Source organism: Dromaius novaehollandiae, chromosome Z (assembly GCF_036370855.1).
Source record: "Dromaius novaehollandiae isolate bDroNov1 chromosome Z, bDroNov1.hap1, whole genome shotgun sequence".
Classification (NCBI taxonomy): Eukaryota; Metazoa; Chordata; class Aves; order Casuariiformes; family Dromaiidae; genus Dromaius; species Dromaius novaehollandiae.
Window position 1 is genome coordinate 1,737,731 of NC_088132.1, and position 19,791 is coordinate 1,757,521.

A 19,791-nucleotide genomic window follows, 5' to 3' on the forward strand; every position below is an offset into this window, starting at 1 on the left:
AGCAGGCGGCCCACCCGCGCTCCGGCCCTGTCACTCCCCGGCAGCCACGCTCTCGACATGGCTGCGACACGAACACCGCAGCCCCTCCCCCCGCGCATCCCCCTGTCCCGCCGCGTCACACGCTCGCGTGACATCACAGTCACGTGGCGCCGCGCCTCTGCTCGCCCACGAGGGCGGGGCGCGCCTGGGGGGCGGGGCGCAGCCGCGGCCTCTGTCGCGCGCGGGGGGGCGGGGCCGGAAGCACGCGGGCCGCCGGGCCCGGGGCGCGGGGGGGCGCAGCGCGTGTTCCGGCCCGCGGCTTCCTGGTTGGCGTTTCCCGGTGCGGCCGGCAGTGAGTACGCGAGCGGCGCCGGCGCCGTCTGCCCCGGACCCCTCTCCTGCCTCTCAGTGGCCTCCCTGCTCCCCGCAGCCTGGCGCTGCGCCGCTCCCCCGCCCTCGGGACCCCCCCGCCCTCTCGGCCCAGAACAGCCCCCGCTCTGTCGCCTTCGCTCTCGCTCAGCCCCTAGCCCCTTCTTCCTCCTGGTGCCCTTCTCCCCCGCCGCCGTTACTCCAAGCTCCGAGCCCGGCTGGGCGCTCTGCGCAGCTTCCCTCAGGGGCTCCCTCGCCGGCTAGCCGCTCTGCCCCTCACCAGGGGCCCGCTCTCCCCTCCAAGCACAGCCCTGTTTTTGGCCGTTACTGGTCCCCGCAGGCCTGAGCCGCTTTTCTAGTCATACCAGCCCCAGCACTGCCCACACCCGGCGGACTCTTCACCTCAGCCGCAGCAACCGCCCTCTGATACTTCTGGCAGTACAGGTGCCTGCAGAGCCCTCTGCTAGCTCCCCTGAAGTCCACTCTGCTTCAGCCACAGCATCGCTTTCTCATAGACCCGTGCCGAGCACCTAGCTTGGTCTCCCTGCCTTGGCATCCCCCAGCCCTTGTTTTGCCTGTCTCTGTGTCCGGGCCTGTCTCAGGCTATTGCGGCCCCTCCCTTTCCAACTAGAATGAAACTGCAGCAGCCGTCCCTGAAACATATAGTTTCCATACCTGCCTTAATTTATTTATCTTAAAGGAAGACCATGTAACAGCAGCTTGAACTCTGCCAGTTGTACTAGTACAGGTTTTAATAGAGCTAAATGTCTTAAATTTATTAAACAAATCTATTTGTCATTTATGTTAGTGTCTGTCTCTGACTGCAGCTTGTCCTAACCTTTACATGAGCTCAAGGAACAAAGGCACATTAAATCTTTAGTGGCTCCAGTCTTGAACACAGTACTCTAATAGAGATCCTAAGGAGGAAGTTGGCTTGGAAAGGAGTGGATACAGTTTCATGAAGATCTCACTTAAAGGTTGTGTTTTGCTACTACATAAAACACTGCCTTCAGTAGTATACATGTGAATTGAGTCATCATTTTTTCTCCTGTTGACTATTCCAGAAACTCCAGTTCTGTATTTCTTTTACATGGGAAACATTTTGACTGGTACAGCTGTGCTAAGGTCATCAGGTCGAATTCATCTTTGATCTAAGGAAAAGCAAATCTATTCATTTAAAGATGATTGCACCCTAACCATTAAACATGGTTCTGAAAATCATTCGTCAGAAGGGAAAAATCTTCCAGAAAGCTTGAAATAAACATAAAGTGTTTTATAACTTTTTTTTTCCCAGGGTTTTGGGGGTAGGAGATGTTTTCCTGTGATCTCTTGAAGGTAGTACTTCTTATTAAACTGTTCTCCAAAAGCTTTCTTTGCTCCTTTAGACTCATTTGCACTGTGCTTGAACAAATTACAGAAAAGAAGTATTTTTTGTAACACACAGTAAATAAACATCACAGGAATGAGTTTGAGATCTCTTGGCCCTGTACAGTGCAAGTTATCCTCAGAAGAAACTGGTATCAGAGTTTAGCCAGAAGTAACTAATAGTAAACTAATAGCTAGTGTAATCATTAGATCAGCTTTATGGTGCTATCTACCTTTTTCTTGGCTGCTTGAAATTGGGACAGTAAGTACCTTTTAGGGCTTGATCCATGGAAATTGGCAGGAATAGCTATCATGATACTTATCTCATGATGCCTGTTTTGAAATGTTTTTCTGTGAGAACATTTTTATTCTAGGTTTATGTCCATGCAGGGCATTACTCCAGATATCTCAAGGCTGCCTGTCTTACCTTAGGTGACAAAAAAAAAAAAATCTTTGTTAGCTGTCTTGAATGCAGTTTGGTTACCCTTCATGCCAAAATAAGAACTATACTATTTCATTTGTTACAGAAACATGAGTGAAGTAGAACTGCCTTCTAACATTAACCTCCTATAATAAGCATACATCCATTTAAAAAAAAAAGATTTTCAGATTTGGCATTTGCATACCTTTATAGGACAGCACTTTAAATGAAAGTTTTCATAACAGTTTTGAAAATTTAAATTATTAACTAAACATAGATGGCTACATGCAGTAATGTTTAGACCTTATTCAGTTTATTAGGTGAGTGAATCAGTTTTCTGTTGACTGCATATGTGCAATGTCTGCCAGTCTAAAGTACTGGTCAGTTTATATATCACAAATATAACGAGAAAAACAAACAAACAAGAAAGACTGCTAGCCTGCACTAAAATATGAAGTCTACTGCTACTGTCTGAACACAATGGTAGAGACCTGTGACTTTAGGAAGTTTTGGTAATTTCCTCAAATGATCTTTTCTATTGTTGTTGTTATTTCTACCTCAAACAGAGAGACTTACGCTACTCTTATGTTTTGTCTTTACCTTGTGAAACAACACTGGACACATTTGTTGCTGTACCTTCAATGCAGCCTTTGTCATCAGATGTTAGATTTAACATTACTGCAAAGATCAAGCAGAGAGCAAGGGAAATAAGGAAATAGATGGAACTCACTGATTTGTGGTGGCAATACTCCACCAGTATTCTGAAAAGTTATTTTTGCAACAGCAAAGGATAAACAAGTTTCTTATTTGCAATTAATTAATATCTTCTGTAGGAGGTTTTTTGTTTTAAGTTCTCAATACTGGTTTTTTTGAAAGGGAATTCTAGAGTTTTTTGAAAGATTTTGGAGTTAACCAGAATGTGTATTTCATATGGCAAGAGGAAGAAAGAGAACAATTACTATATGGGCTCTGAAAGTTTTTAGGAGTTGAAGAAGTAAGAACAGTGGAAAGAAGTTAAGCAGAGAAAAGGAGGAAATGATAGGGAGAAGTAAGGTATATGAAGCAGTAATGGCATGAGAAAGATTGGCCCAGGCAAAGCACCTTCTGCACTCATGTTATATCTGAATGTCCCAAACTACTTTGAAATTTTGGCTAAGGAAGCAGTTTCCTGCATGCAGCTTGAAAATTGCTTTTGGTGTTTTGAGTAACTTCTGTGCTCTTTTCCCTGGCCTTCAGGTCAGCATCAGCATCTTGCTTCTGGTTGTGATCGTACTGCTGCCAATTTTTGTTATTTTACCAAGTGGTGATGATTTTATTTTTAATGGACTAGACAAAATATACTGTCAAGCACACTTTCTACATGATCTGAGAAACTTTCCTCCTCCCCCTCTCCCCAACAATTTCTAGGTATAGCCAGCTGGAGTTTTGTTAACAAATGTTTAAAAGAATCAGGTGTGGGTTCTTTTCTGTTCTTTTCTTTTTTTTTTAATATAACAACAGTAGCCCTTTACTTGAAGTGTTCTTATTTAGGGCCTGTCAGAGATATAGTCAGGTATTTTTAAGGAAAGTTGTGCTTGCATGGAAAGCTGTGCTCTGGGTTCAGTTAGCAGTAGGATTCTTGTTGATGAAGGGATAGTGTTCTCCCACGCACTAGGCTTTGAAGTTTTTTTTTTTTCTTTTAAGTAAGGGAGGCCAGTTCCAAAGTATCAAACATCTGTGTGTTATGCTCTCTGAAGTCTGTATTACCTATAAAATCAGCTATTCTGTGCAGGATCAGCTTAATTTTTTACATGGCTTTCGCACTCAGACTTGAGGAATTACTTTGTCGTAGTCTAGCTGGTAGCAAAAAGATTTAGACTATTGTGCATAGTCTACTTTCCACTTCTGAAAGGAAAGCTGAATAGCTGAGGACTGGCTTTCAGAAATGTCTTTTTCTATTTGAGTAAGAGATTGCTTCACTTTGACAATCAGAAAACAAGCAAAACTTCGTCAAGCTCTTTTCCCCTTTCCTATGGGTGGTGTTTTTGTCTGTTTTGATTAGCACTTGAACCAGGTTTTTCTCACTGTAGCATTAGGAGGTAGGATGTAGTTATTTGATGATGATGAAAGGTGGAACTAGATGTCTGCAGAACATTTTTTGGTGTTGATGTTTAGTAATGGCCTGAAATATATGCTGAATTGGAGAAAAAGAGCCCTTCAATGTTCTGCTGTTGAGTAGATCAGAGAAAAGGAAGAGAATGCCATTGTCTAGCTTGAGCTTCTGGAGCCTTAAGAGGATATATCAAAGCAATTGTAGTGCAAAGCTGCCTCTTCTTATTGCTGTCTTGTTTATGAAGTAGTGTCTGTGAGTCAACTACTTTGGCATTCCCTGACAGCTGAGATCCATCAGTCGTGTTTAGATGCATGTTTTCAGTAAGAGCTCATTTGCTTACTTTGCCTAACTTTATCCAAGGTGTGACAGATAGAAGGAAAGGCTGTTTTTGAATTAAGAAGTTTGCTTTTCGAGTATCACTAAAATTCCTGCCTGCTTCAGGGAGAGTCTTAGATTTCCTGTGTTATGGAAAGTGTACTTTTTTCGCTTCCCATTACCGACATTCATAGGGTAAATTTGCTTGATTGGAGCCAGCTCCGTTTCTTTTGTCACTCTGTGGACTGGAACTGGTTATGATCTGATTGAAAGGATCACTCCACATAAAGATGAGAGAAATTTTAATATGTGGGTGCTTATTTGGTCTGTCAGGTGCCTTTCTGTCTTTCTTTTTTTACTACCTAAAACAGTTTAAGTGACCTAGGTTTTACTTTTTCCTCATATATACAGCGTATAAACATATCTAACTACTAGTATGAAATAGGTTTACCATGGTTCTGCATTCTTTCATACTTTATTTGCCATAATATATATGACGTATATCTAAAAAAATAGAGTGTAGTGATTAGTAGATATATCCGTGTATGAGATTACCATTGCACGTATTGTATTGCTAAGTAGAGATCCCAATCAAGACTTCTAGAAATTGAGTGGATTGATGAGTTTCCGTGAAGTTAAAGGTTTAGTAAAGATACTTCAGTCCCTTAGTCATCTTTGTGGCCCTTCACTGTGCATACTCCAGTATGTTCATATATTTCTTGTACTGGAGAACTCAGAACTGGACACAGGATCCCAGATGTAGCTTCATCAGTGCTGAGCAGAGGGATCACCTCCCTCAACCTGCTAGCAACAGTCTTCCTAATGCAGCCCAGGATTCTGTTGGCCTTATCTGTTGCAAAGGTGCATTGCTGGCTCATGGTCCAAGCCCCCAGATCCTTTTCCGCAGAGCTGCTTTCCAGGCTGTTGGCCCACAGCATGTACTGATGTAGAGGGCTATTCCTTCCCAGGTGCAGTACTTTGTATTTTCCTTTGTTGAACTTCATGAAATTCCTGTTGACCCATTTTGCCAGTCTGTCGAGGTCCCTCTGACAGCACAGCCCTTTGGTGTATCACCTACTCCTCACAATTTTATATCATCTGCAAACTTGCTGAGGCTGTACTCTGTCCCATCACCCAGGTTTTATGGCACATTTGTTTAACGAACAGTATTGCTAAGTGGATGAGAAGGGAAATTTGGACTTTAATCCTACATCTGCCCAAAAGGCCATTAGAGGTTGTACATTATTACGCACAACTGGTAGCAGTACAGAGATCTCATAGTTAATGCTGAGTTGGGCTAGTGAGTCCTGATGATGTCTGCAGGTGTGCCTTCTTAGGATCTAAGAGGGTTGTTGCAGTATTCGTGGCGTGGTAACTCAGGTCGTAAGTCCTGCTAGAAGAGTTCAACACGTTAGTGAGCATGAAGGCTGCAGGTTTGTATACTACCTTTACTCTACTTTTTATACTACTTTCAGATCTGCGCTTGTGCAGAAAGTGTCTGGATACTTCTGTACCGTATCTGTTGCACTTCTAGTTTTAGGCTTAAATTATGAAGTGCCTGCTTAGGTGACTCTGCAACCCAGGTGTATATATGCTCCAAGCTACTTCTGTAAAAATACTGATGAATGTTGCTTCTCTGTTATTTTGGGCATCTATATAAGACATTACTTAGTAACACAAGTTGCAAAATACCCAGAACTGATGGAACTGATCAAAACTGGCATTTGGACACTTCATTTGGTTCCCAGTCCGTACAGGAACGCTGGATTTGAACCAGTGGAGAGCGGCTGAGGAAACAGAGCAAATTAAACAGAGCTTTGAGAAGTCAAAGTAGTTCTGGTCAAAATAGTAGCTGAGATTAAACAAGATGCTGCCTTAAGTAGCTTTTTCTATTGTTGTTACGAGAGTTTATTTTTGCAGCTAAAGTCTACACAGCCCTATCTTCTGTATATTGAGCTCTACAGTTTTTGCTCTTGTTGTTGTGAGAATTTATTTTTGCAGCTGTAAATCTGCTCAGTCCTATCATCTGTATCTAGAGCTTTAAGACTAACTTTAGCAATCCCTGCTAGTTTCAAAAAGACCAAATGTATCACTTGAAAGATGCTTTTGGACATATGTTCTTGATCATAATGACATAATCTTTTGGTTTTTTGTAGATACAGTCTATTTTCTTTCCAGAATGTTTGATGGATATGAAGACACAGAGGATATTGAAGTGTATGAAGATGAACTTTATCATGAGGAATCATCCAGTGAGCAGAGTGTTGACAGTGAGGTAGAATTTCATCTTTACAGCCAGATCCACTATTCCCAGAATCTTGGAGAAATCAGCAGGCTGGAAATAAATGAAGAAGTTGACGTTGCAGAAGTCAGGGGTCAGAGTTCAGTTTTGACTGCGAAATTGCATCAAGACAAGAGTATTGTTGAACTGACTGATTGTGATGTCATTCAGATTGCAGATGGCCATGAGATCATCATCTTGTCTGATACACCAGATGAAGACAGTGTTTACAAAAGCAAAGGAAAGAAGTCAACAAGCTCTGTAGATCCAGAGAAAAAATACGACCATCCAGGAATTTCCACACCAAATCATGCTGAAGCTGCTGAGTGTAATACCCTGGATCCTGCTGAATCAGTCACAAAAGTTTCAAGTCAAAGGAAAAGGGCTAGTGGGAAGCTTAACTCAGTTACTTCTGCTGGAACTTGTGTGATCCAAGAGGTGATGGTAATAGATGATAGCTCAAATGCGGAGGAGGAGAGCTTGATCTCTGAAAGTGATAATGTGGAGAGTTGGATGCTTTTGGGATGCGGTGCAGATGACAAAGATGAAGATATCATTTTGAACCTTGAAGGCTGTGGAACTTCTGTCAGTGAAGGTTGGTTCTTTTTTATCACTTTTTATCCTTTCACATGAGGAAGGCTTTGACTGCAATGACATTGATGCCAATACTTTAAAGGGAATATAAATACAAAGTAAATTGGAGTGTATAATGTTGTGTGCAAACTCTGATGAACCAAATAACTGTTTATAGCATTGTTATTTCAGTAGTGTCATATATGTAAGTGTACTTTGTAATAGGCTATAAAAACAGTGTTCTTGCTGCTAGAAATTTGGTAGTAGTATCAGAGTGATGTGTGCTGTGAACTTTCCGACCTTCCTTTATATTTCTTTGTTGTAAGGAGTGTGGGGGATAAAGAGGGGTACAGTGGCTTACAGTGTACTGTAAACAAAGAAAAGAGCTTTGGGACTAAAGACCTCAAGAAAATCAGAAGTAGGAATTACATAAGAATAACAAGTTTTCTGAAAAATACAGCAGGGTAGAAACATAATCAGTGTTCATAACCCGGGAAGCAGTGTCATTCATCTATTTGTGTGAGGAAACCAGACTGAAATTTTTGCCCCTCTGCCTCCTGTGTGCCTTGGCTCATTGCCCCTCAATTGTAGAGAGACAAATGTTTTTTAAGGCTTTGCTGTATGCTAGACCAGGAGAATTACAGCTGAGGAAAGAGATTAACAGTAACAGGAGATGGGGAAGAAATGGACTGGTCTGTATTTCTAAACTGTAGATTGACACTAGTAAAGTTTTTTCTCGGGATGACTGTGTAAACAATGATATTGTTCACATGTTGGTGGTGATTCTTTGAGAAGGGGGACAACGGAAAGATTTGCTTTCCTTCTTTTCCAGTCAAATACTTCTTTCTTGCCAACTCAGTAACTTTTTGCCTAGAGTGTTTCTTGTGTATGTTTTTGCTTAGTTATCCGTAGTCCTTTGCTAAATAGACTGTAGCGTGCACTGGATCTCAGATGGTTGATTCAGTGTGGTTGCCCAAGCTTCAGATAATTAAAAAATGCTTTCTATGTTCCCAGTGCAATGTCAGAGGATTGGCTAAGAATACAGGTGCTGTTGTACAAACCCAGATAGCCACATTATATTTAGAATTTATGTAACTATTTTTCCCCTTGTAAATATTTTTAATGATTGTAAAATGCAGTTATTAAGAATTAACTGTAAGAATTAAGAATTAACTCAAAGTTGCTAAATTTTATTAATAGTTTTCTTTTTATATTTTATTTTTCTGAGCTTTTCTTCAAAACTAGAACAAATCATCCTGTGTTTTTTTCTTAAAATACTCTCCCTGTTGGGGAGCAAATGTTTCAGGCCATGTGGTGACTCCTGTAATAGGGATACAGTTTGTGCATTGCACAGTTATACATTTTCAGATTAGCTTCTGTTTTTCTCGTAACTATTGTACGGGTAAATGACCTTGGGTTAGGGTTCTTGTTTTCAGATTACACTACGTATCTCCATGGGTTTATGTGCTGAAATTGCTCATGGTAGCTCTAAAGATTACCCAAAAATAGAAAAAGGTTAAAACATTTGTTTGAGCTCATGTTTGAGCCTGTAAACAAATTTCAAAATTTCAGATACATGTTTTTGGAAATATTTTGTAATTAATTTATCAGAAGGATTATGTCTAGCCTGAAAAGGTGTAACATGAAAACGAAAATTCATGTCTCTGTGCTTTCCTAATAAAGCTGTGCAAATGCTAACAGCAGCTTTTAAAAATGAATGCAGCTTTAATATACTAGGTTAGTATCAGTGGATAGTTTTGCTTTAGTTATGGTGTGTTTCCGTAATAAATGTAGTAATATGTCTCTTGTTTTGGCTTAGGTTTGGACAATAACCAAGCTGCATTCAAAGCAGATAAGGGGGGAAGAATTTTCCTGTCCTGTATAAACTTGTAAAAATGAACAGAACTTGAACTGTCTCATTTAATGTAAGAGACGTACATCTGTTTTGAGATGCATGAATTAGAAGTCACGGACATTCACACAAGAGGCTCATAAATACAACTTCTTACTTCTACTCTGTGATTTTTATTCTCCAAGCTGTTCCAGAACTACTTCAGCATTGAAAACCCTTCTTGCGTTTTGTGTAACATCAGTAATGGTATTAGCAACAGTAATCTCGTGCTTGGAGATTTAAGACATGCAGAACAGTCATCAGTCATACAGAGCAGTTTTGTACCAGGTTCTAGATTTGTATACCCATCTTTGTTTTCATTTAAGCTTTTTCCTTTTTACATATATATTACTTTGCAGAAAGTCTTAACATTTGCACATTTTCTTCTGAGTGTAAAGGAACAAGTTAATGATGATGTACATCTACTGTATGTGATGGCTAGAATAGAATAGCATGCTCTAAGGCTAACCCCTGACATAAAAATATACTCTGAGATGTAAAATGTACAGCATAATTGAATTGTAGGTTAAATCCATAGTTTTGTACCTTGTCTAAAATTTCAATGAATGTTATTCAGGTAGCTCCAGTGTAGAAAGTTTGGTTCAAGTCTTGCTGCATTTCTGACTCATATGATAATGGTGATGCAGAGACACAGTTCAAAAATAAATTTATTTGATTGCGTGTGTATAATCAAAAGCCAAAACAGCATCAAAATATTCTTAAATTTAAACCTAGTTGTTTGTTTTAGGGAACAAAAGCCATAAATCTTAATTAAGTAAAGTAGCCATAATTTGTTTATTGCGCTTACATAGCATTACTTCTCAAGTTAAATAGACTATAAAGCTTGAAATTGAAATATAAAAATTTTAAATTGAAAGAAGGAAAGGAATTTTAAAAAATTATTTGTTTTGGAAAGTTATCCCTTTAAAGATATTCTCTGCTAATTCATATAAATTATTCTGAGGCATGTGTAGTTGTATTTTCAAGGTTTCTAAAAAACAAAAATATTTAGTATATTACACAGTATGTAAATTATTATTTTAAGGCTAGAAATATGAGCAAGGATGTAATGTAAAATTTAGTGCCTGGTGAAACCTTGCTTGTTCCCTACTCCCCAGAAAGTGCTTATGGCTGTGTAAATGGGATAGAACTCCCATGACAGTTTCATGGTATATATAGAGTCCAGTTTGCTTCACATTAAAAAGGCGACTGAAATGTGAGCAGTACTCTGACCATCAGAGGAGCCTATTTTGACAGTCATTTGATGAGTCTGTTTTTGTGTTTGAGGTACTGAGATGCTGAGGTTCCACTGGAATCAGAAACAGTTGCTCAAGGAAAGGAATTGAGCATATTTCCTCTTTGTGTTAATTTTTCTACATCTTATTTGCCTACCCTGCTGTAAACTAATGGCCTTGTAATTTTTAATATTCTTTATAAACACACTTTCTTGATTCCTCCAGTACAGAGAGAATCTTCTCTGCGTATGGCCTTCTAGCTTCAGTCACCTTTCTCTCCTACTGTAACAGAAAGAGGTGTCTCTCTGCCTTGGAAAACTGAGCATTGGTTTCTTGATCATAGACCAAGATTCACCTGTACCTTTCTATCTTCAGTCAATATTTTGAAAATTACGGCTGGTCAAATCATACAAATGAAAACTTTTTCTTTCTTTTCAGACCTTCTTCCAAATTTCTTTTTTTTATTTTTTACTTTTTATTTTTGTTTGTCTAATACCACATTAAGTAAAAATATTTGTCTCTGTATTTCTATAAAATGCAGCTTTTAGTCACACATCTGCTGTTTCTTCAGCAAATCTAACAGATTTGCAAGCTTGCTTTATTTGCAATACGAAGATGGGTTCTGACTTTCTTGTTTCATACAGAGAGATCTCAGGGAGCAAGGGGAAAGTAGTTACTCTGTCTGTAGTGACTTTGACACACCTTACTCTGACTTAATTTTCTTTGATGAGATTACACATAGTTTGGACCTGAACGAGACTCTCAAAATTACATGCAATAAACCAAGTTCAAAGACAGATTGGCTATACTGACCCTACCTGTATAAAGTTTCCTATGTATATCACTTATATCCAGCTTGTCAACTTTTTAGATTTCTTTATATGATATTTAGAAAAGTATACACAGCTGTTCCTTTTTACTTTGAAGAAGAGCTTCCCCCCAATTTGTCATTTTAAAATCCAGTAAATCTAGGTCTTCAGTACAGTTGTCCTGAACTTTTAAGTTTTTGGAGCCCAGAATAAAGTATAAAAAGTGAATCATTACAAATTGTATCATTTATTAAATGTATTGAATTCATTTTTAGTGTAGGAAAGGTTCCAGGTCTTTGAAGGAGGGTTCTCCCCACCCACCTCTTTCCTTTTCTTTGCAGTAAGAGTATATATGATAAGAATGTTAATCTCCTGTAGTTGGAAGTCTTTCATCCATTCCTTCATTAAAAGCTTCCTTTTAACATATTTCCTCTCCCATGTATAGCAGCAATCCTAATCTCTGCATTTATTTCCCTCACGGCTTTTGGGAAGACAGTTTTCAAAGCTGCAGCATTGATGTCTAGCCACTAAGGGGTACAGAAACCAATTTATCTTCTCACTGTTTTATCCTTTGCACACCCAGTACCTTCCTCAGAGACAATGGGCTAATTCTACAGCACTCTGTCTGTGCCTGGCAAGTTTGTGACGTGCAATTCGTATGGTTGTTTTTGAATCCAAAGTTTCTATAAAACAGTGTATACTGTTCTCTGCTGGGATATTAGAATGGGAATGTTTGTTTTCTTCTCTTGTTCTGATTTTTTTTTCATTTACACAATAGCGAGGCGTTTAAAAGGGTATAATTGGAGATACTACTTCTGGCACTAGAAATTGCTATTAAAAGTAACAAATACTGGTTATCAGTTTTTCCTAGTAAACAGCATTACATTCAAATGCCCTTTGTGGTCATTGCTCAGCAGACTGAAAACCTCATTAGAAGCTCTGGAACCATCTTAGCAGCTTTGGCTGCATTTTAATAACATTTCAAGATGTTGACACAACATGAGATGGTTTGACTAATTTACATGTGTCCTGCATAGAGTAGATACTGTTTGGGATCCCAGCATATGATAGTTCCTGTCTTCCAGCAGTTGTGCTCCAGAGTAGATATCTGACTCAAATTTTTGTTTATATATAGTATCTATATAATTCTAGCAAATATCAGTACTGAAACAAAAAATTCTGTGTACCAAGGATAATGTTCTCTGCTTGTATCTAATTGTTTTGTTCTATGATTACACAAATGCTTTACTACTTATACCTTTAGCTTTGATGATAAATTCAGACAAATGAAGAACAGAAGACTCAACAGAATATGTGAAAGTCAGCTGAAGCTTATAGGTTGTTCTAAAATATTTTGAAATCAGTTCATCAAGTTATCGTATCACTTTATGAATATATGAAGTAATTTTCATGTTTTCTGACAGATCGACTTCTGACGTTAGCTAAAATATATATATTTTTAAGCTTCTCTGTTTGTAAAGGTTCTGACAAAAAGCGAACTTCCAAGGGATAAATTGTTTCACTTCAGGCATAGAATTCTAGACCAGCTTTTGCTGTTACAGGCCTGTAAAACTGCCCTGTACAGGAAAAAATAGTGACCATAAAATAAAGTGGAAGCTAGTATTTCCAAAGTGTTTTTTCAGCTTCATACTTTGGCATCCACTTCCATCTTATATACTGGGTTTTGAGATCTTTCTACGTACTGACCTTTATCCATAGTAACTAGATCTCTCATGTAGCCAATGAAGCTGTAACAAAAACGTGTGTCTAAGATGAAAAAAGGAATTTGAAAGCATTTTATTTTTGCATCTCCCCTCAAAATAGTATCTTCAGTGTAGGATGGAGTTTTCTATTTAGCAGCAATAACTGCAGCTTGTGGAACTTCCTATAGAGCCAAAATGGAAATAGTGGCCTCAGAGAAATTTAACTTATTGTATCTCTATCAGCCATGCTCAAAAAAGGAAAAGTCCTGTGTTAACTATCAGTGTTTAAAATGGATTCTTCTAGATATATGAAGGTCAATTTTCTTTTAACTCTTCATGATACTACAGAGACTATTAAGAAATCTGACCACATCTGTATCTTTTCTCTATATTTTTATTCAAATCCCTTAAATGTATTTTAAACAGTAAAAAAAACCGCAAGCTTCTTTCTAAAAAAAGAAAAAATTACACTAACTAGTGTTTTTCTTCTTTAATTTACTTTTTTTCCTTGACAGCTATCTTTGAACACCTGACCTTTGCAGGGTGTAGCATGTTTGTGTTCTAGAGCCTTGATATTTGTAGCAACAAGTTCTTTTTTCTACAAAAAAGTCTACAAGAAACTTTTCATTCTGTTACACCATAGAAAAAACATTTTAAAAGGCTGTTCTTTCCTGTGTTTTTGGATGTCTGAGTTTGCAGAATTGCAGAATTAAATTTAATTTTGAAAGCAACTTTTGATAAAAAATTATTTTTGGTGAAAATTAAGTAATTCAGTAGTTTTATTGATAAAATTTAGTTGTATGTGCTGCATTTCGTAACATCAGTAAGACTCACGAATGTGGTCCCTGTCCAAATTATTATGACAACACACAAAAAAAAGCAAGGGTTTACTTTGTGGTAATTATGAGTGCTTTTTTATAGCATGTTACTGCATGCGGAAGATTTGCAAACAACATACTTAATGTTGTTTTCTTTTCTTCAGATGTTTCATAGAAACTCTAACCTTGGAAGCTTGTTAAATATTGTAATTCAGTCGCTGTGGGCCATGTTGTATTAATGTCTGCTCAGCTGTCCATTTTTAAGTTTTTAGGATTTAAATGATCCACTTCAGCTCCAAGTAAAATTTGAACGCCACCTAAAAATATTCTCTTCTTAGTAGAGAGGTTTAACCACTTAAGATTGGGCAGTTGGAGGGGATTGGTGAAAGGAAAAGAAAAAACGATGCTTCGATTTAAAATGAATTTTCATGTGAAGTTAGGCTATTATCAGTCTTATTTTTCAGTATAATAAAAATTAGTTGAGATATTCAATGTGAGTAGGACAGTGCCTTCCTTAATGTGTTCTGAAGTTTCACCTGGATTTTGTTCTTACTGCTATCACAGAGTTCCATGTCTCTTGAAGGGATCAGTGTGGTAAAGATTTGAGGCCTGGAATCTGTATGTCTCAGCAAGTCATGTTTGAATTCAGAGAGCTGGCTGTAAAGACTAGTTGGTGAGACTGGGGCTCAACTGTGTGATTATTTATATGGAGAGGAGAAGCTTTTAAAATTAAAATAGAAGCTGTGGAAGTGAGTAGTCTTCCTTTCAAAGTTTCTGTGCATGTACTAGTATGTTGTCTTTATAAAGATACACTGTAGTTAATTAGTAGTTCTGTCTTCATTTTTAAGTCCTGGATTTCCATTTTATATAATATTATTCATGCACAGTGACATAGATTTTGCAACTTTATACTTATTTCCACAAATAAGAATAATTTAACAGAATTACGCTAGATCACACCAGTTAAATTTAAAATTAAGGTTTATGTCAACACCTTTGATTTATGTTTGGTTGGTTATGTATTGCTGAGGTTCTTTATCAGCTTTCTCTCCCAGAAGTGGAAAAACTAAAAGCTGAGGCTTTTCATGTAAGTTTGGGGAGGAAGGGTTCTTCCTTTTGTTTGCTAGCATCTTTACATTACTTAAATGTAATAGGAATTTTTTGTGCATGAATTATTTTAACAGAATGCACCCTCGAGCTGTAATAAGCAGTGGGAATACACCTACCTTTTAGAAGATGCATGCATATGGATATTTTAATTAAAGAAAAAATGTTAATCTTTATGGTGTAAAATGGATACACTTGAATCTCTTGATTATTAAAAAATAAATAAAACTAATAAAGTTCCTTTGGAAATCTGAAAAGATCTAGATAAAGTATACCTGCAGCCTCACCAGACCCTTTTATCTGTACAGATTTCCCTGCCTATTGTGGACCATAGCTCTAATTTAAATTTCCCATGGCTTTAGGTTGCTGACTAGGTTTTCTGCAAGAGTGCCCATGCTTACATGGTCATATATTCCGGGTGACTTTTTCACTTTTTTTTTCTTTTTTTGCTGTTCTGTTGATTCTTAAAAGGGGAATTTTTTTCCACTTCTCTCATCAGTTTGATCTTTCTTCCTTGTCTCTATTTGTTTGAGTTTTTTACAGGTGGGGAAGAAGTCTCTCACATTGTAATAGAATTTTTGAAGAGTGACAGGAAACTGATTTAGGCCTCTTAAAGGAGAAGTTAAAGATTTTTAAGTAATTAAAAAATGCCGATGACTTAGACATAACAACAAGAATATACCAAAGACAACAACCCAGGGTTTAGAAAGTAAAAAATGAAATCTGAGTTCACCTACAAAGGGACAGTATTCATGTAGGCATGTGCATGGAATAAACACAGAAAAAAAGAGTTAATTTTATCTTTGTTTAAAGTTTATTAATATAAATACACTGAAGAAGGACTAATAAGAGGAATAAAATATAGTTATTGTAATAATTTATTATGTATGTTCTTGTTTATAGAAATACCTCATGGAACTGATTTTATGTTTTGAAGTTGTGGGCAATTGAGATTGATATGAATTTACAAGGATGTCAAAAGATTTCATTTTGTGAGCTCTTAGGCTATCTTGGCATGTTTCTGGAGAAATCTAGATCTTTTTACAGTAAATAACTATATTTTTTTCTGATAGGAATGTGATACTGAAGGTTTGAAAACTGCAAGTCTGTTAAACTACTGTCTTGTGAAAACAGGCCACATGCAACATTTTAGATACTTCTGTACATGTCTTACTAAAAAGTGAGAAAAATTTACTATCACAGTGACTGTTAATCATATGAGTGTATTTATAGTTGGTATTCTCTTAATTTCTTTTTTTTTTAATGTGGAGGAGATAGGGAAGTATATTCTTGGACTGTTACATTATTTCTGTGTATGCATCTATATAATAGAAAACAGTAAGTTCTGGTATAATTATAATGGTTGTCTTTGTACTTTGTTAATTTACATAATTGATATGTCCGGTATTATTATTTATAAATGTCATGTGCACTTTATTACTTCATTTAATTTTTAAGGATTCTCTTCAACAGCTTTTACTAGGAAAGAATTGTGGCATCTACAGGCAATTACTCAGTATATCTAGATGCCAACAATCTAGTATCTTAAAATGAATGCAGTCATAAACTCTGTTTCACTTTGTTAATTGGCTTCTTTAGTGTAGAGACAGTTTCTAATCTCCAAGTTTAAATCTGAAGTACCTCTTCAAATCTCTAGAGAAATTCTGGTTTAGTAAGCTTTTAACTGTAACCAGAATCTGTCCAGTTTTCTGGTCCTCAATTTGTTCAAAATATTCTGGCTTTCCCAGAAAACTCTCAGCATTTACTGAGACATCAAAAGAGGAGAAATTAGTCAATTAATAGGAGCCCTGTCTATTTTAGAGAAGGTAGGAGAGGCAAGATTATCTGCCATCTCTGTATATAAGTTGAGATAAGTTGTAGACAGTGGATGTTTCAGGAGTTTTATGTAAACAGTCCATTGTTCAATTTTTGTTCTAAGCATTTCCAGTTAATAGTGGTGTCAATATGAAATTTTTGCAGTTGTTGAATTTAATTTTTAAGTGTTCCTTTTTAAATGTATGAAAATTTTTAGCACTAGTAATGTTTCAAATCTGCAAGGTTGAACGTTTTCTCACTGTGCATGATGGTGATCAAGTGTGTCACTTTTGTTTAATATCCTTTCTAATATCTCTGATTTAACATTTTATGCAACAGTGGTAAGTGTCTTGAATATATATTGGGAGGTAATGACATGGTTAGAAGTCTGAAAATAACAAAGTAAAAGCTCTGTATATTCAGGTGGACTTGTATTGCTGAATATGATGATGTGTGGCTTATGTACGGAAACACTGAAGCCATCACACCCAGCATATAGAAAATAGTATGTACATGAGTGATTGCAAAGATAGTTTTATCACCGGTTTTCTGGTATTTCTGTGAATTCCTTTGTTGTCTTTGTACAATGTCAAGTTTGATACTTGGTTGTTGTTTTTGTTCTTTTTGACCACTTTTTCTAGCAAATTGTAGGTGATGGGAATACACTCATATATGCTAAAACTTACTGGATATAGCACATTTTGGTGCCACATGGTCACAAAACTGTTCTTTACTCAGTGTAGGTAGATTTAGCTGCAAACACTTTTTTGTTGTTGATCTTCTTGCATAGGCTGTTGTAGCACGTTCTGCTTTCTTTAAAGCCCTGAAACATAAGAAACAGCAAAGTCCTCATCAAGCATTCTAAATACTTCATAAATCTTCCTCTATCAACTCCTTAAAAAAAAAAAAAAAAAAAAAAAAAAAAGGCAGAGGGAGATAGAGAGACTGCCAGATGCTTTTTTCGGTTTCTTTTTGAAACTCTGTGCACGGTGAAACACTAGAATTTTCTCTCCCCTTTAAACAGAGGCTGTGAAACACAGGGTTTACAGCCATTGTGGTGACAGTAATTGCTTTAACATTGTACTTACTTCTCAGTCTAGATACTGCTATGAAGGTAAGCTTGTAAAGATTGATAACATTATATCTCGTACGTTGAAAACTTCTGCTTCAAAGGTGAGGGGATTCCTCCTCCTCCCCCCCCCCCCATAACAGTGGTGGGCTCAGAATGTGTCTTGAAATGCGGCTATTTGCTCAGTTTTATGCGACTAATTTGTGATTGTATATTTATGTGTGTATAAGTATACATGTAAAAACATGTACACACAAATATATAAAAACATATATGCATATATTTTTATATATATATCTGTACATTAAATTTTAGCTTTACCGTTTGAATTGTGTTCCTGTGGAATATCTACTATGTAGGCTCACAAAGAACTACAGTGAAAAAAAAGTTGTCAACTTTGAATACAGATTTCGCCAGTATTTGAAAATAATCTCTTCAGGATGGGAAATAGTATTTCCAGTCTTTATCAAAATATCTGTAAACTATGTGATGGGCTTCAAAAATGTGATAGCCCAGCCCAGGACAAAATTCTTTCCTGATGCTTGCTTTTTTGTGACATACAAAATTTCTTCATCAATTTAACTATACTTCTGACACTTACAGAAATAAAAATGTGTGGGCATATATTATAAATTTGGCCTTACCTAGGGCTTTTCTCATTAGATTCCTAATTATTGTAATTTTGTTTTAACAGAACATTTAAAATAGCCAAGAATATTAGCCATTTAAGAAACGGAATGAATAGAATATCAGCAATTAGAGCAGAGAGACAATTCAGTTTAGATTTATTGTATATCACTTACATTGTACATAATCCCACATGAGATGTTCTGGCTTTTTTGGTGGGTTAATAGTGAAGAAAATTTACTCTTTGTGTTTATGTGAAATATTTCTATGCTGGCCTTTGGTTTTAAGGTGGTAGTGATCTTGTTTGTTTATTACTACATGCTTGTATTTTATTTAATCCTTGGTGTACCATTCTTTTCAAAAATATTTTGGAAACTTTTAAACTTCCAGATAGTAAGAGTAAATGTTTAAAATGTTCTGGTGGTGGTGCTTTATCTTTTTGTCAAAAATGAAGCCCAAGAAACAGGCATGCACTTGTGTGTATGCACTTTTTTTTTTTTTTTTTTTTTTACAGTGGCCTTTTGCAGGTAGAATGGATGCTGTTTAGCCTGTGGTTTCTCTAAAAATTAAGTGATTTAGTTATGGCTTAAAGTCATTATTTTTTTTCTTAAACAAGGTGAAAAAGTATTACAAAGCAAAGTTGAAAGGGAAGAACGAAACTAAATTAGTTGCTAGTAACAGTAATGTCTCATTTTCTTTTCACAGCAATTTGCTTCCAAGGTTCTGAGTTTGCCAGTGAGCCGTTTTTCTAGTGTGCTCATGTCACAAAAGCAGGAAGGATGTAGCCCTGTAAATATGTCTGTGAAAGGAATGTGAAATAGCTAGAGTATTCTTATTCAATAGACCTCTTTGAATGTTGACTGTCAGGAGATCCTGAAAACTCGAATGTGTGTATGTTAGTTCTCAAAGTTTAGTGTAGTATGGGCTGCTGATTTGTTCACATATTATATTCCTGTTTTTGTCTATTATTATTGTGATTGAGCAAGTGCTATTTCACTGCTACAGTCTCGCCATTAGGCTTTCCTAGTCACTAACCTTCTCACCCATCCTGTCTGAAATTGGAAGTTTTTCAAGGCAACTTGTTACATTATTTCAACTGTTTTGGTGCCAACTTCCTGAATTTTATTCAGCCAAATATTGACTTACGCTGTTACTATAACTGAAACATAATTTATACATGAATACTCTTGCTATACCTGTTACGCATAGGAGACTGTCAAATGTGCAAGGCTAGCCCACCCCTTGTGGAGCAGTTGAGGAAAAATAGGTCTCTGAAGACTAGAAGGAATTCTTTAAACTCCTAGCAGGGCCAAAGGGTCAAT

General features: G+C 37.1%; 1 protein-coding gene across 8 annotated transcripts in view; it reads left to right on the plus strand.

Annotated features, from left to right (window-relative positions):
- The first annotated feature begins 208 nt into the window (after positions 1-208).
- ZCCHC7 (zinc finger CCHC-type containing 7) overlaps positions 209-19,791 on the plus strand; it is a 119,708-nt gene continuing 100,125 nt past the window's right edge. The window contains exons 1-3 of one of the 8 annotated variants that reach the window (XM_026099378.2): positions 224-331; positions 1,157-1,325; positions 6,698-7,417. In XM_026099378.2, coding sequence (XP_025955163.1) covers positions 1,307-1,325; positions 6,698-7,417 — 739 coding nt within the window. In that variant the 5' untranslated portion in view covers positions 224-331; positions 1,157-1,306. Of the gene's footprint in view, positions 336-1,156; positions 1,326-2,402; positions 5,975-6,697; positions 7,418-19,791 lie in introns of those variants that run through there. The other 7 variants (XM_026099380.2, XM_064502814.1, XM_026099382.2 and 4 more) reach the window with 7 other exon arrangements.